At 41.5% G+C, this 18055-nt stretch overlaps 1 protein-coding gene across 6 annotated transcripts in view; it reads right to left on the minus strand.

The window, feature by feature from the left end:
- Positions 1–18055, minus strand: part of MARCHF6 (membrane associated ring-CH-type finger 6) — a 1566402-nt gene that overhangs the window by 794688 nt on the left and 753659 nt on the right. For all 6 annotated transcript variants that reach the window (XM_077491957.1, XM_077491954.1, XM_077491953.1 and 3 more), the window contains one exon: positions 12688–12756. In XM_077491957.1, coding sequence (XP_077348083.1) covers positions 12688–12756 — 69 coding nt within the window. The remainder of the gene's footprint in view (positions 1–12687; positions 12757–18055) is intronic.

Genomic DNA, 18055 nt, shown 5'->3' on the forward strand with positions numbered 1-18055 from the left:
CGACATGCACTGTGATATTCTATGTGTGCAAGAAACCCATTTTCCCAGTGCCAACCCTCCTAGATGCACACATAGAAAATTCCCACATGTATTTACCGCAAATGATCAGAAGAAAAAAATGGTGTAATGATCGCTGTGAAGGACACCATTTCCTTTTCTCTGTTGCAGGAACACATTGACCCCCGCGGTCGGTATATTATCTTGATTGCTGAAATTAATAACTCGGTATATACATTGGTAAACCTCTATGCACCAAATATTAAGTCTATACACTTTATCCGTAAAGTGGTGCACAGGGCGAAAGCAATGCAGAAGGGTTGTCTAATATAATATGTGGTGATTTTAATGCAGTGCTTAATGCTGATCTTGATTCCTCATCTGTGGCCCTCAAGCAGCATCCTTGCCTAGACAACTTTTGTCATGAGGAAAGACTTTTTGACCCCTGGCGATGCACCAGGGCCACTGAGAAGGACTACACGTATTACTCTACAGTACATGATAGCTACTCAAGGATTGATTACTTTCTCACGGATATGCATATTTTACAAAATGTTGTAAAATCAGATGTCCATAGCATCACTCGGTCAGACCACGCTCCAGTGACAATTGAGGTTGTGGACATCAATAAAACTAATAGTAGACCTCTCTGGCATAATAATACCTTTCTTCTGTCTCGCCCCTCTATTAGGGACGAGATAGAGGCAAAGGTTAAGGAGTTATTTCATCTAAATACTAGCGAGGAGTGCTCCCCGGCCATGATATGGTGCGCTCACAAGGCTTTTACCCGAGGCATCCTCATACATATAGCTTTGAGAGAACGTAAAAAAAAAAAAAAAAAAAAAAAAACACTGCATAACACAAAAAGATTGCTGAATTGGAGAGTCTACACAAAAACCCAACCTCCACCTCCCTCAGCCTACTCCAACAACTTACTAAATGTTGTGAAGAGCTACGGCAAGAACTTAAAGTAGACCACGACATTTACTTTAAAAGAATGAAATTATCCTACTATTCACAAAATAACAGGGCAAGTAAACTCCTGGCCCACCAACTTAAGAAAAGACAGGCTAAGACTAATCTACCCTTCATCCGACATCATAAATCACAACAGATTTTGCGTAACCCTAAAGACATAGTGAACATGTTTAAAGATTACTATCACTCATTATACAATCTCAGTCAGGACCCTGATACTCATCAGCCCTCTGAAACGGAAATTGATAAATTCCTTCACGATCTTAAATTGCCCAAAATCGATCACTCCACCCTACTCACGTTAAATTTCCCCCTTACTTGTGAGGAAGTGACCACAGTAATCAAACTGTTACCCATGCATAAATCCCCAGGGGCAGACGGCTTCTCGGCCGAATATTACAAAGCGCTTGCGATGGTCCTAACCCCTAAACTAACGGATGTCTTCAACTCAGCTATTCCCGCATGCTCCTTCCCAAAGGAAATGCTACAAGCTATCATAGTTACGATCCCGAAACCAGGCAAAGATAACTCCCTCCCCCAAAATGTTAGGCCAATCTCAGTCTTGAACTCGGATCTTAAAATGTATGCTAAAATGCTTACAAACAGACTGATGAATATCACCCCCCACCCTTCAGGGATTAGATCAAGTGGGCTTTGTTAAAGGCAGGCAAGCCCCGGATGGGACAAGAAGAATGCTCAACCTCCTAGGATACACCAAACTTAAACTCCCTAGCGTCTTTCTAGCCTTAGATGCAGAAAAGGCCTTTGATAGGGTGAACTGGCCATATCTATCTAAGACCCTACAAAAATGTGGGCTGTCAGGCCAAATTAATACAGCTATAATGTCCTTATATTCCCAACTGTCGGCAAGAGTTTACAATTCGGGCCTCCTCTCTGACCCTTTTAATCTTACTAATGGAACTAGACAAGGATGCCCGCTGTCCCCCATTATCTTTTCGCTCGTCATAGAACCATTAGCAGAGAGTATTAGAAACACTGAAGCCATAAAAGGCATTAAAGTAGGATCGGAGACTCATAAAATAGGCCTATTTGCTGACGATGTCATTCTCACCATCACAGACCCTGTTTCATCCCTTACATCCATTGAAACTCTGATAAATGATTTCTGGAAAGTATCCTTCTACAAGGTTAATACCAATAAATGCTACGCACTGGGTCTCAATATGCCACCCAACACTCAAAATAAACTTAATCATATCTTCCCCTGTAACTGGAACCCACCCTTTATCACCTATTTGGGGGTGTGGTTGTCCCCCTCTTCTGCTGACACATACCTCCACAACTACCCTACCTTGTTGAACAGACTAGCGGATGCAATGAGCCAAATAGCTAAAGTGCAACTATCATGGGTGGGGAGGATAGCTGCATACCAAATGCAAATTCTGCCTAAGCTACTATATCATTTCAGGACTTTACCAGTCTCTGTACCCCACAAGTTCTTCACTCAATTAGCCAAAACTTTGAACAATTTTATTTGGGCGGGTAAAAAACCTAGAATAGCTCTAGCACAACTTTACAAACCCAAATACCTTGGCGGGATGGGACTTCCTAATGCACACACATATTACCAAGCAGCAGTTTTGGACCAAATGAAATACTGGTTCTCATGTCAATCCGACAACAGATGGTCGGATATAGAGTGTGCTATCACCCCTGGACACGACCTCCCAGCTCTGGCTATGGCGGCCAGAATTTACCACAAACCTGATACCCCAAACTACCCTACTGTGCAAGCCACACTTAAGGTGTGGTCGAAATGAACTCAGAGGAAAGCCACTGATACACCAATGTGCACATTGCAAATTCCCCTAGCAAGCTATAAATACCTTATACCCAACTTATCAACCCATCAGTGGAAGCGAACGGGCAATTACTTCCTTGCACCCCCTGAAAGGGAAAGAGATTGCAGACATATACAAACTATATCAAATTAAGCATTATAGCATGTCCAACGCGGGATTACCTCCTTAACAAACGTTCTAATTGCAGGAAAGGGATTGTGCTATTTTATAAACAAACCCTCTCTATTTGAACTCCAAATTGCCCTGTATGTTGCGATGGGAACAATAATTGAGGAAAGAATACTCAACCTCGCAATGGCACATTGCAATTAAGTATAACGAGAAATCCTCTGCCTGCATAGACCATTGGGATAATGCCCAAAAGATACTTCACCGATGGTATCTAACACCACTACGCCTCCATAAGATGCACCCGGATATAACTCCACTGTGTTGGAGGAACTGCCAACACACTGGGAGCCTTCTCCATACTTTATGGAGCTGTGAAGTTATAAAACAGAATTGTTACTTAGGGAAATTACACAATTTAGATTTACCCTTGAACCGGACTTAGCCCTACTCAGCATTTCTATTGAACAGTTCCCCCCCAATATTGCGAAAAATAGTGGGTAATATCTTATATGCTGCCCGCATTTCATTGGCGAAACAATGGCGGTCCTCTACACCACCTTCCCTAGAGGTGGTAGTAGCCAGAGTGAACAATCAATTTCTCATGGAAAAGCTACTAGCATATAAAGAAGGAAGAGCTCCGGGTTTCCACAAATACTGGGAGACCTGGGATTCTTCCAAATATGCCTCTCCACAGTTGTGATCTAGGTCAGATATCTACCTGTTGAACATACATTTTCTAACGAAAGTTGCCTTAAATTCTAAACCAACCTATATCTGGAGTGAGTACTTAATTATCTGGAGGTGACTGCGATACCAGAGCACTCCCTAGGGGGTGTGGTAGGCACAGTCTCCCCCACTTTGATCCAGGGGTAGTGTCAAGAGCTGAACACATATCACTGTTTTTTTTTGGATTTACTTATTTACTGGTTTCCCTATGCTTTTTTTTAAAGGTTTTGTTGTAATTAGCTAAACTTATTAAGGTTTACGATTGGATACGGGAACGTTAGTACCCCAGAACTACCACCCTAGACCCTCATTAAGGTCAAGGGGAGCTACTTTTTCAATTCTTACTCTGGATATGAGCCTGATCACAGTGCGAACCCAATTGGGGTGACGGCCCTCTGCATCCCAGGAGGCCATGTACTTATGTAATCTTAAGTAGCTCTACTGTGAAGTCTTAGTTCCAAGTCTAAGCGTATGCAGATTACTGTCATAATTGTGTACTACAATGCTACCTATTTTCCTGTTTTTGATACTTGTAACATGCAAAACTTAATAAAAATCTTTTGGTTAAAAAAAAAAAAAAAAAAAGAAAAGTCAGATCCTTTTTAGAGGCCTGGACCACAGTACAACACTTCAGCCACAATACCAGCCGAAGCACTACCGCGGAAACCGATAGCTTAGAAAGCAAGGGAGCTGCATCCAAAGAGGCACCACAGACAAACAGCAGCCACTGGACCAGTTGGTCCACTAAGTCTGTGAAGGCAGGAGGAAACTGGTCACCTTCCAGGTCACGGCGCAAAAGCTACACCCATTCTGTCAACGTTTGTGACACCAGAGAAATAGCAAAAACCAGTCGAAGCGACAAACCTGCAATAGAGAACATGTGGCTCAGAGATTCTGAATTCCTTTCAGCTGGTTCTTTAACCACCTCAATACAGTGCAGTTACACCCCCTTCCTGACCAGACCAATTTTCAGCTTTCAGTGCTCTCACAGTTTGAATGACAATTACTCAGTCATCCAACACTGTATCCATATGAAACTTGCGTCCTTTTTTCCACACAAATAGAGCTTTCTTTTAGTGGTATTTAATCACTAGTGGGTTTTATTTTTTATTTTTTGTGCTATAAATAAAATAAAACGTAATTTTTGTGAAAAAAAATGCCTTTTTCTTTCATAAATTTTTGCTAATTAGTAATTTTTCTTCATACATTTTGGCCAAAATTTATACTGCTACATATATTTGGTAAAAATAACCCACATTAGTGGATATTATTTGGTCTTTGTGAAAGTTATAGAGTCTACAAACTATGGTGCCAATCGCTGAAAATTGATCACATCTGATCAGGCCTTCAGTACATCAGGTGTATCTCATTTCTTGAGACACTAACAAGTCAGCAAAGTACAAATACCCCCCAAATGACCCTTTTTTACAAAGTAGACATTCCAAGGTATTAAGTAGCATGGTGAGTTTTTTTAAGTTGTCATTTTTTCCCACAATTCTTTGCAAAATTAAGAATTTTTTTTTTTGTATTTTTTTTTTTTACAAAATTCTCATATTATCAGGTTATTTCTCACACACAGCATATGCATACAACAAATTACACCCCAAAATACATTCTGCTACTCTTCCCGAGTACGGCGATACCACATGTGAGACTTTTACACAGCCTGGCCACATACAGAGCACCAACATTGATGTAGTACCTTCAGACGTTCTACGAGCATAAAATGACACCTCATTTCATTCCTACCCATCACACTTTTGAAGGTCCTGGACCACCAGGACAGTGAAATTATCCACAAAATGACCCAATTTTGGAAAGCAAACACCCCAACGTATACTCTATGAGACATGGGCTGCAAATAGGTACTCGGGTACTTTGATGGCCTGGTGACAGGTACTCGGGTACTCTGATGGCCTGGTGACAGGTAATCTGATGGCTTGGTGACTGGTATTTGGGTACTCTGAAGGGCGGTGACAGGTACTCATATGGACTGTGACAGGTACATAGGTACTCAGATGAACTGTGACAGGTACTCGGGTACTCGGATGAACCGTGACAGGTACCAGGGTACCCTGATGGACAGTGACAGGTACTAGGGTACCCTGATGGACTGTGACAGGTACTAGGGTACCCTGATGGACTGTGACAGGTACTAGGGTACCCTGATGGACTGTGACAGGTACTCGGGTACTCAGATGGGCTGTGACAGGTACTCGGTACCCTGATGTGCCGTGACAGGTACTCGGGTACCCTGATGTGCCGTGACAGGTACTCGGGTACCCTGATGTGCCGGGACAGGTACTCGGGTACCCTGATGTGCCGGGACAGGTACTCGGGTACCCTGATGTGCCGGGACAGGTACTCGGGTACCCTGATGTGCCGGGACAGGTACTCGGGTACTCTGATGTGCCGGGACAGGTACCCGGGTACTCTAATGTGCCGGGACAGGTACTCGGGTACTCTGATGTGCCGGGACAGGTACTCGGGTACTCAGATGAACTGTGGCAGGTACTCGGGTACTCTGATGGGCTGGGACAGGTACTCGGATACTCTGATGGACTGTGACAGGTACTCTGATGGACTGTGATTGACAGGTACTATGAGGGGTGGTGAAAGGTCCTCTTTATGGGGGGGGGGGGCAATCAGTATGATTGGTGTACACTGTATGCGGTAACGAGATGTTACCGCAATCTCCTCCTCACACACGATCGGTGTGTGAGGAGGAGAACTCGGTAACATCCTGTTACCGCGGTTTGTTTACATTTTAGTGATCGGCTGTGAAAGGATCACATCCGATCACGTGGGTAAACAGCCGGCCAATGGCTGTTTACTAGCGTCAGTGACGAACAGTGTTCCTGGGGAACACGCCGCCATGGACGTGCACGCGCAGCGCGCTCATGATCGCACGCATGCGCCGTGCACGTTCGGGGTGTGACCATCTGTGATCGGCCGTGACTTCATTACAGCCGATCATGTGGTAAACAGCCATAGCGAATGGCTGTTCACCTCCTTCGGTGGCGAGCGGTGTCTCCGTGACACGCTGCCACCAAAGAAACAGGGATGCGCTCGCACGATCGCGCACATTCCCTGTTTAAACGGGAGGCCGTCATATGACGGCCTCCCGCCACAATAGGTGGGCCGCCTGGCCGTCATTTGACAGCCGGCGGTCAGCATCTAGTTAAAGTCCGGAGAGTACTCAACGGGAATCATAGTGATTTTGTTCAACCGAGAAACTGGGGGATCCAGCAGACTCTCCTCAAAAGGGATAACGCACAGCGAAACACTTTTGGATCACAAAGGGGAGTTTTGGACATTCCCATTCTTTACAGACTACCTTGTCAAAAAAGGAGGGGTAAGGGCACACCTTTTCTGTGCGAGGCAGCCTGTGAGTGCCACCCAGCACCTTCACTGCATCCTCCATTTTTAAAGTTGCCTATGTAGTAGCAATCAGTGCATCCATCAGCGCTTTCTTGTGCGCCGCCACTGGGGCAGAGGAATCAACCTCACTGTCCAAAAGGTCTAGGAGCGTGGCGGCAGACCCCACAGGCTGGGCCCCGTCCACGGCAGAAAAATCTGATTCAGGATCTGACGAGACAGATGAAGCAGGGGGCACTTCTTGCTAGTCCGGTGCCCAAAAGCCACCTCCACCCAGGACACAAAGGGCTCCAGGGCCGCCGTCAGTGCTTCAACAGATGACCGGGACCCAGTGAACCTGCAGCCTCTGACAGAGGTTAAGGTGGGAAAACATGCCCCCGAGACTCCATAGGAGAGAAAAAAAAGAGCCCCACACCAAGAGTGACCACTACAATGGGACATCCCACACCGGTAGTGGTACCCAACCACCAGAACACCCCACAGCCTGCAGCATAGAGAGAGGAGGGATCCCCCTGACTCACCACCCCACAAGCAAAGTGATTGCTGCCTCATATGTAGACCTGCACACATGTGGCCTCCAAGGGAGAAGAAAACACAGCAGTCAGCTTCAGGTTAAAAGGAGGAGCTTCAAAACGCCCGGGTCCTGATGGTTTGCCTGCCAATTAATACAAGAAGTTCTCTGACGTACTGGCCCCTCTCTTAGCAAACACGTTTAACGCCCTATTGAGGCAGCAGACTTTCGGCAGAGACACTCTCGCAGCGTCCATAGCCATGATACCCAAACCCAACACTGATAACACCCTATGGTCTAACTTTCGCCCCATATCTCTGCTCAACGTGGACATAAAAATTGTGTCCAAAATTCTAGCGCTGCGTCTTAATCCACTCATCGGCAAATTAATTCATAAGGACCAAGTGGGGTTTATCCCTCATAGGCAAGCCAGCAACAATATTCGTTGTGTCATATTATTGCAACACCTAGCGAGATTGCGCTCCATTCCTATGCACCTTTTGTCTCTGGACATTAGAAAGGCGTTTGATACCGTATCCTGGCCCTATTTACACTTTGTCCTGCAGCGTTGGGGTTTTGGACCACACTTCCTCCAATGGATTACATCTCTGTATAATGACCCTCATGCCTCAGTTAAATACTCTGGTTTTCCCTCCCAAAGTTTTCCGATACGGAGAGGGACCCGCCAGGGTTGCCCCCTATCCCCACTGCTCTTTGCCTTGGCTATAGAGCCGCTAGCAGCAATGATACGGGTGAATCCTGATATTAAGGGCTTGGAGATAGCATCAACTGTACACAAATTGTGTTTGTTTGCAGATGACGCTTTATTATTTGTCACCTCTCCCCACACTTCCATCCCCAACCTACTCCACCTCCTTGATCGGTTTGCTCAGATCTCCGGCCTAGAAGTTAGCCAGGCTAAATTAAAGGCTCTGAATGTGTCTCTGCCGAGGGATACTGTCACTCTTCTACAACAGAACTTCTTCTTTCAATGGTCTGACACCTCTATTCCGTATCTAGGTATTAAACTGTCTAGTGACCCAGCAAATCTCTTTCGTATAAACTATATCCCGATGCTGAAACACCTGTCTCCCCTACTTCATGACTGGAGTTCCCTTCATATCTCATGGATGGGTCGCATTGCTGCCATCAAAATGTCCCTTCTACCTAAACTTTTATACCTTTACAGGGTTCTTCCTGTACCAGTGCCCCCCTACTTTCATCGTGTCATCCAGAGCCGGGTTTTCAGCTTCGTCTGGGGATCCACTAGGCCCAGGGTGACAAGATCTGTGCTACTCCGTCATCATAAATGGGGGGACTGGGGGTTCCTAACTTTTCCCATTACTACCACGCAGCCCAGCTGGCCCAAATGACCCTGTACCATGCTAAGTTTGAGATCCCTCTGTGGGTGAGCCTGGAAGCGATAGACATACACCCGGTACCTTTGGCAAATCTGTTATGGCTCCCCCAAACAGCACGGGATCCCATTATTAACCCCATCACCCAACACACTCTGAAGCTCGGGATAGCTTATGTAAACGGTTTAACTTACGATCCCTGCACTCCCCGCTCCTCTCATTCATAAGCCATTAACACTTCTATCCGGCACATACAGAACCTGCCTCTTTCCGGGCGTGGGCCGAGGCAGGTTTAACCCGTATTTGTGACCTAGTGACTGGTGGCGCTATCAAAACATTCCTGTCCATTCAAACCCAAGCCAAACTTGCCAATACTGAATACTTTCGTTACCTCCAAATCTCTCACTTTGTACGGGGGGTCATTAACCCGGCTGTAACCCTACATGCTCTTTCCATATTTGAGAAGATTTGTGACTCCGACCCTCACGCACCCGGCATTATATCTCAACTATACGAACACCTTACCTCCCAGTCCACGACACTACCGACTTATGCACAACAATGGGCCAAAGACTTATCACTAACCATAGATGAGGAGGATTGGTCCAGTGTATGGCACAACACAAAAATCTTGTCGCACAATATTGTTGCCCTTGAAGCTAGTTACAAAGTGCTTATGAGATGGTACCTAGTGCCTGACAGAATTGCCAAGTTTCTACCGTCCTACTCGCCAAATTGTTTCCGCAACTGCGGCGGAAGAGGTACCCATATGCACATCTGGTGGACATGCCCTGTGGCGCAATGCTTCTGGGCAACAATATTCCAAATGCTATCCACTATGTTCCGGGAACCGATAACCCCTGACCCCGCACTGGCTCTTTTGAATTTCTATCCGGATTCCAACACCACGGCGCAAATATGCCTATCCCTACAGCTTACCACGGCAACCAAGCAAACAATTGCCAAAGCATGGAAAAGCCCAGTCCTTCATATAACCGAAGTGAAAAATCGGGTCACGCAAGCTATGATTCATAGCCGAATTGAAGCCACTGTTTTGGACAAAATCCCTCGCCACACTAAAATTTGGCAACCCTGGGTTGACCATTACCTGCCACCGAACTTTGATAGACAGTTACTGAACCCTTAAACATACATATCCCCTGACCCAGTTGTTAGTGTATGCCCTTCGTTTCTTTGGTGTGAGTCGGCCGACCTCCTCCCTTTCCCCCCTCTTCTTCTCCCTGACGCCTCTGTCCTTTTTCCTCTTCTCTTTCATCTAGTTCTCCTACTCCTCCTCTTTCCCCGATCTTCCTACCCCCTCAGTTCCCCTATCCTCCTTCTTTACTGCTCTCTGTTTGTGTATATCCTCTATATCTCTTTGATACCTATTTAGGTAACATAGGTTATTGGCAGCCCTGATTATGTTCTTGCACTGTTTCCTGCAAGATTGCAATAAACTGCACTCCGTGTGTTAAATTCATGGGGGTCCCGGCCCTGTCACGTAGCAGGCCTCCCTTGGAGCCCGTGACAGCTCTGGGACCCGTTCTATGAGCATGTTTAAAAAAACCGCCATATGTGTTAACATGCGCCTAAGATGTACTCTGTCTGGCCTTATTTGCTATGTATTTTTATTCTCTACTGATACTATATGGCTGATATCTTTGTATCCTTTGTTCCTGTTACCAATAAAAAAACTTTTGAAAAAAAAAAAAAAAAAAAAAAAAAAAAGGAGGAGCTTCCGCCTGCCAAAAAAACACTCTACTGGGCTGTACAGTAATGTCCGTCTTTGTCGGAGTCAAAATCCACCATATCATAGCCGCCAAACTTACACAAACATGGCCTCCGAGTACTCTGGTTTCCTCCCACACTCCAAAGACATGCAGGTAGGTTAATTGGCTTCTGTCAAAAATTGGCCCTAGTATATGAATGGGGACTTTGGATTGTGGGCTCCTTGAGTGTAGGGACCGATTTGTGTATGAAATTTACAGGGATAGGGACAATTGTAGACACACACTTGAACTGGATGGACCTGGATGTCCTTATTCAACCTTACTATCTATGTAACCATGTATACTGGCTGTAGGTAGAAACATAGGTAGAATGGAGGACTTTGTAATATTGAGTTTATAATACGACACAGAACCAAGAGACACCAATATTTGTTGTACCTGTGTCAAGGAAAAAGCCGGATTTGTCAAAATTAGCACTACATCTTCGGCGAAAAGGCTGATTCTGTGGTTCTCGATCAGCTATGCTAATGCCTTCCATGAGGTTGTCCATTCTAATGAGCGCTGTGGGGGGCTCCATTATTAATGAGAAAACCAAGGGAGACAGCAGGCATCCCTGTCAGGTAGCATTAGTAATATAGAATTGGACCCTTATGAGGTTATTATTCATCTTCAAGGAAACATCTAATCTTTGCTGGAGAAACTGTGGCTGTAAAGGTGCATTAAAGACGAAGTAAACCCTGATGAGTTTACTTCCTCTTTGTCTCCTTGCAAAGGTAAAGTCTAAGACTACTATGCATCACATAGTAGTCCATTATGTGTCACTTACCTGACACAGGAGCCAGCGAAGTCACCGCTGTCCCCTGTAGTCCGGTGCATCCATCTTCTCGGTGGGTCTCGCAGCTCCGCCGCTGTCATTCGGCGAAGCCGCAATGACATCACTCCTGCGCAGGCGCACGGGAGCCGCCACGCGCGGCATATAGCCGTTGACGCCGGCGCGCTCAATGCCCCGTAGACAGCGGTGCCTGTCTTTCGGCAAATATCTCCTAAACCGTGTAGGTTTAGGAGATATTTCTTAGACCTACAGGTAAGCCTTAATCTAGGCTTACCTGTAGCTCAAAGTGTGTTGTAAGGGTTTACAACCACTTTAATACATCTAATGTGGGAATGCAAATGCCCGATAAGTTCCTGGAAATCAGTGTTTTCCCTGATGACATCAGTTACTGGAGTTATTTCCGCCTTCAATCAAGCATTAGCCCTCAAACTTAAATATCAAAACTTTACCTGCACAACAGAGATGTGTGGTCACCCACATTCTTATATCAGCGTCACTGACCATTACCTCAAAATGTAAGACCTCTAATGCACCCAACATTTTAATTGTAATAGCTAGAGTCAAAAGGCATATATATCTATGAAAAGTTATTTGCAAATTCTTCTAACTCCATTCCCCAATTTCTAGATAGATGGCAATTATGGGTATCCAAATTTCCAGACATGTGTCTGTAAAACATTGACTGTTGAATCAATATATGGATTAATGATGACTTAGACCAAACAAGATGGTGGTATTGTCTAATTGTGTCTCATCTTTATTCTTTCGTTTTTTTTGTTTTGTTTTTCTGTTTTGGCTTCTATGTTAAAGCCTCCCGTTTGTACTTACCCTTTAGAAGTTCCAACCTTATTTAATTTTACTTTAATCGAATGATAAATCGTATGCATTGACTGACAAGTACTATGTAAGCATATCTAAGCCATAAAAGTTCTGAAGTATTTCAACATAATGTGAATGACAACTCTACTATTGTCAATACTTGAATGATGTCAATGCTTGCCGTGCCTTGACAAATGTTACATTTTAATAATAAATAATTGAAATAAAACAGTGAAGAGGCAGTATAAACGTGTTTCATTAGACAGTGGACATAGTCCAGTAAGGATGTCCACTGCACTTTAATCATCATTTCTATATTTTAGCACGTTAGCATTAACAGTGACAGATAAACAAAAGCTAAAACATAATTCACAAGATGTATGTATAAAGCATGAAAAATGTTTGTAAAAATTTTGTAAGTTACCTTAACAACAATGTAGCAGATACCTAATAAACGTCGAGATCTCTGAAATTTTACAATTGCTGCCATGCCCTGAAAAGATGTGTTAAGGAAAACATATCTTTGTTTTAACAAGCAAATTATCTTTAATATCAGTGCAAATGCAAACGATGCAAACGATAGACACATGGAAGTGATATCAATATCATTTGTATGCATTAGATCATAGTATGTAAAATTGTATTGCAAATTGCTCATAAAAATGCCATTAACCATTGACGTGCCAGAAATAAATAAAAAATCAATAACACAAGTAACTCTTACGCTGCCAGGCGCTGTGCTCCATTTTGTACACTCAGGTGGCCAGAGCATGTTTTAAATGTCTTCCTTTGTTTTTTTAATCTTTCACTTAATGCTTATAGAATTTGTGAAAGATTCTCCAAAACATATTTTCTGAAAGCACATGATCAGTAGAATACAAAGAAGGTGCTACTGATTTTTTAGACCCTGCAGTATTTGTGCAAATGTTTCTCAAACCAATATATTTGCAAAAAATACACTAAAACCATTATTAGCAGATAAAAACAAAGCAAATTTTACAAAATTCCTACCAAATATAAAAGCTTAACCTGTACTGAGTTAATAAATAACACATTGTAACTGTTAAATTGGACCTTTTTACAAAATGGTGAAAATTGAACAGACGCAAAAGTATAAATATCCAAATTTCTCAAAAAATCTGAAGGTTTTAATTTTCCCCTTATAGCTTTCAGAATTAGTGAAAGACCCCCAAAACCATATATCTGAAAGAATATGGCCTCTAAAATAAAAAGAAGGTGCTACTGATTTTTTAGACCCTGCGGTATTTGTGCAAATGTTTATCAAACCAATATAATCACAAAAAAATACCATTAGTAGATAAAAACACACCCAATTTAAAAATAAATCCTGCTAAATTTCTACTAAATATAAAAGCTTAACCTGCATAAAGTTAATAACAAATATTTTTTTTTTTAAATTGTAAAATTGTGTTTTTTTGTAAAATTTAATGTACTCAAAAATATTCATATGGTGTCAACAAATACAAAAAACATGAATTGTGCTAATTATTGTGACCACTCTAAATCCCAAGTGACATAAAACAGAGTGATAAAAAATAAATTCATGTGTGTACATATAAAAGAAACCCTAACATCAAAATATACAAAAAGTGAATTGTATAAAGTCCATCAGCAGTTCAAATCAACAGACTAAAAACGATATAAAAGTCCACCAGTATTGAAACGGAAAAAAAGCCCAAAGTTTTGAATGGAGAACCTTCACCAAAGCTTGTAGTAAGAAAGGAGGTGGAAGTCAAGATGGCGATAGGTCAAGATGTTGAATGCCCTTACCAGACACAATGTATCCCCTATGAAGTGAGGTCTAAAGCGCAGGCAGTAACAACCCTCTGCACAGGTATATTGGTTATCCAATCTGCTCGCCAAGCTCATGTATGTATGAATATAAAGAGGACCTGTCATGGCTCTATACATTTATATAGGGGTATAAAATGAACTGTGTGTGGCCAGCGGCTGTGATGTTCGCCAGCCACCAGTGATCGCTCCACAGAGCGCCAAAATGTGGATCTGTCAATGTAAACAGACAGATCCCCATTCTGACAGGGAAGGAGAGACAGATCTGCTGTTCCTAGCGATTAGGAACAGAGATCTCTCTTCTCCAGTCAGTTCCATCCCACCAGTTAGAAACACCTCTCAGGGAACACATTTTTGGTAAGTTTTATTTTTATTAATTTTTAAAAAGACAAAAAACAGTAATTACCTTTATCCATTTAACATTATACTATAAAACATGCATTCCATATATTCTTAAATTACATACCCCTATATGATCTTACTTATAATCTATTACCTTTCTTTATCCATTGTCCTATTGGTCTTGTTTACTAATATTACTTTCATATCCCAATAAAAAAAAAAAAAAAAAAAAAAGGAAAACCCTACAACCTCTCTCTACCTACGTCTCTCTCCCCTCCTTAACTTTTCCCATTGTTTCCATATTTCTGGCATTTGATTTTTTACATATCCTTCTCTTATCTGTTTTTCCATGTATTGAATTTTGTTCATTTCTCCTATCCAATCTATCAGTGTCGGACTGCTTGCTTCTCTCCATTTCCGCGCTATTACTGTTCTAGCTGCCGATGTCATATGGTGTAATATGTCTGTTTTTATATCGGTTATTGAGTTTAACGTTAGGGAAAATAATGCAATGTTTATATTTGAATCTATCTCTACTGACAATATTATCCAAAAGATCTCAAATATCTTAATCCAAAGGTTCCTGACCATTGGACCGCCATACCATATATGATTCAACGTCCCCTTTTCTACCCTGCACCTCCAGAATTTCTCTGTATTCTCTTTATTTATTGCGTTCAAGGCCACTGGGCTCCAATACCATCTCATTGCAATTTTATAATTTCTCTCTTGATATTTAAATTGCTGTAGATGTTTTGTTTATTATTCCAAAAAAAATGTTCCCACACTTCCTCTGATATTGGGTTACCTAATTGCTCCCCCCATTTTTTCATACCTGTTAGTTCTCTAATAGGTCCAGAGAGGAGTAATAAATCATATTTCTTAGATGATTGTTTAATCGATTTTTGTTCTTCCCAGATAAAACTTCCTACTACTTTCCTTAATTCTATCATTATTTTATTTGATGGCAATAAGGGTACTGTTTGAAAAACAAAGTAATGTTGGCAATATCTCCATCTTCACTATATTTATTCTCCCTATCCATGAATATGATATTTTTATCATATTTTTACAATAAGTTAATTGTTTTTTTGGCTGTCACACTGTGATTCAGTTCTTGTAACTGTTTCAAATTATTTGGAATATATATGTATACCCAAATATTTAATTGTTTCTTGTTTCCATTTAAACTGAAAATCTTTCTGTAGAAGTGTCTGTTTTTGTTTTGTTTTTTGGTAACGTAGCATTCATCATCTCTGATTTGTCATAATTAACCTTAAAGTTACTAAATTCCCCAAATCCATTACATTGTTTTTTATTACGTTTGGAATTGTTATTATAGGGTTTGTTATATATCATAGTAAATTGTCTGCATATACTGCTGTCGTATATTCTTTATCTTTAACCTTTATCCCTTGCATGTCTTTATTCTCTCTTATAACAGTGATAAGATGTTCCATTACTAATATATAAAACAATGGGGATAGAGGACATCCCCGTCAAGTTCCATTTGATATTTTAAATTCTCTTTACTCTTAGGCCCCTTTCACACTGACGTTCCGTTCAGGCCCGCCTGTCAGTTTTTCAGGCGGACCTGAACGGGTGCTCCATAGAGCTCTATGGAGCGTCGGATGTCAGCGGTGACATGTCCGCTGACATCCGACCCGCTCCGATCCGAAAAAGTGTAACGGAGGAAAAAGCTATTTTTTCCATCCGTCTGCGGATCGGATGACGACGGGCACTGCGGTCCGTCGTCATTCGATCTCCCATAGGGGAGAGCGGCGCTGTGACAAGTCTGTCCCTGCGTAGTGTGCAGAGACGGACCTGTCCTCTTCCTGCTCAGCGGGGATCGACGGAGTGATCCCCGCTGAGCAAACAGATATCCACGGGGCGGATCAGAACTGATCCGCCCCGTGTGAAAGGACCCTTACTTTAGCCCTTGAGTTGGTATACAGTGTGACAAACCTTCTCAGCATTTTAGGACCCAGTCCTATCTGTATTAGTGTTTCCTCTAAGAACTGCCATCCCACGCTGTCAAATTCTCAGCATATATTGCTAAAAGACATGATGGAATGGCAGCTCTCCAAGCATATTCCATTCATGTGCAGGTTTTTATAATATTATCCCTAGTTTCTTGTCCTTTCGTAAAACCAGTCTGATCTAATTTTATATACCCAGGTAAAATAGGTGTTAATCTATTAGAGATCATTTTAGAATACAGTCTTATATCTATATTGGTCAATGAAATTGGACGCCAATTCTTACACAATGTGTGGTCTCTCTCTAATTTTGGTATTAATATAATATGGGCTTCTGTATTGTGTGGTGCAAAAGTTTGTACTTTGGATATGGAGTTCTATGTTCTTTTAATAATAGGTATAATTAAATCCTGGAACGTTTCATAAAATCTAGAAGTATAACCATCTGATCCTGGGCTTTTTCCCAGGGCCAGTTCAGAGATAGCATATTGAATCTCTTCTACTGATATTTATTTTTCCAGGTCCCCCATTATTTCTTTAGGGAACATCTGTTTATTTTATATATTTAAGAATTGCTTTTCTTTTCTTTTAATTTTTTTGTTGTGTATCTATATTATACAATTTAGAATAGAAAGTATGAAACATCTTAGTTATCTCTATTGGATCATAAGTCAAATTCCCATTAGATTTTAATATTTTTACTATGGAGGTCATGGGTTGTTGTGTTGTTTGTGTTTTTAATTTTCTATCCAATATCTTTCCAGTTTTATCTCCATATTGATACCTTTTAGTCGTGATCCATGCTTGACAAATAGTCCCTGCAAAACACATTTTAGTGTTTCCCATTGGATAGGAGGTGAAGTTTCATCTTCTTAATGGATTATAAAAAAAAAAAAATTAAAAAATATTATTGCCTGTTGAATTTTTTTTTTCTAATTCTTTATTAATTAAATTATCATTCAATCTCTACACCCCCCTCGCTTCTTTATGATCAATTATTTTGAGCTCCAAATATATTGGAGCATGATCCGACCATAAAAATTCACCTATGTCTGTTGGAGTCATCAAACCAGCTTGATTAAAAAAAAATAAAAAATATATAAATCTATTCTGTGATATGAACCATGTCTGTTTGAATAATATGTAAAGTTCTTTTTCGTTGAAATGTCAGTCAATGGATATTTTCTCAATAATTGTTTGAACTCCTTTAGTTGACATTTTTTTTTCCTGTGAGCGTGGGTACTAGTAGTATCATTTTTTTACATCCATTATACAATTCATATCTCCACCCAAAATTATTGTTCCCTCTGCTTTCTCCATTGCGTCCAACTGAGCTTTTATTCAATTTTTCATTTGTTCATAATTAAGTAAATATAAATTAATAATTGTAAAAAAATGTCCATATAGCATGACCTTTACAATTAAGGACCTGCCGTCTTTACCTTTATAATTTTGCAAAATTTGGTACGGTATATCTCTGTGGAATGCAATTGATACTCCTCTTGATTTGGAATATGAAAATGCGTCATGAATCTATAATTCCTGTTATTTAGCTTCGGAATGTGATCTGAACAAAAATGTGTGTTTAAGATTTGGGTTCTTTTAGAAGGAGAATGTAGGCCTCTTGCATTGAAAGAACAAAATTGTACCCCCCCCCCC

This window comes from Lithobates pipiens, unplaced genomic scaffold (assembly GCF_037356315.1).
Source record: "Lithobates pipiens isolate NorthernLeopardFrog02 unplaced genomic scaffold, aLitPip1_a1.2 Scaffold_19, whole genome shotgun sequence".
Classification (NCBI taxonomy): domain Eukaryota; kingdom Metazoa; phylum Chordata; class Amphibia; order Anura; family Ranidae; genus Lithobates; species Lithobates pipiens.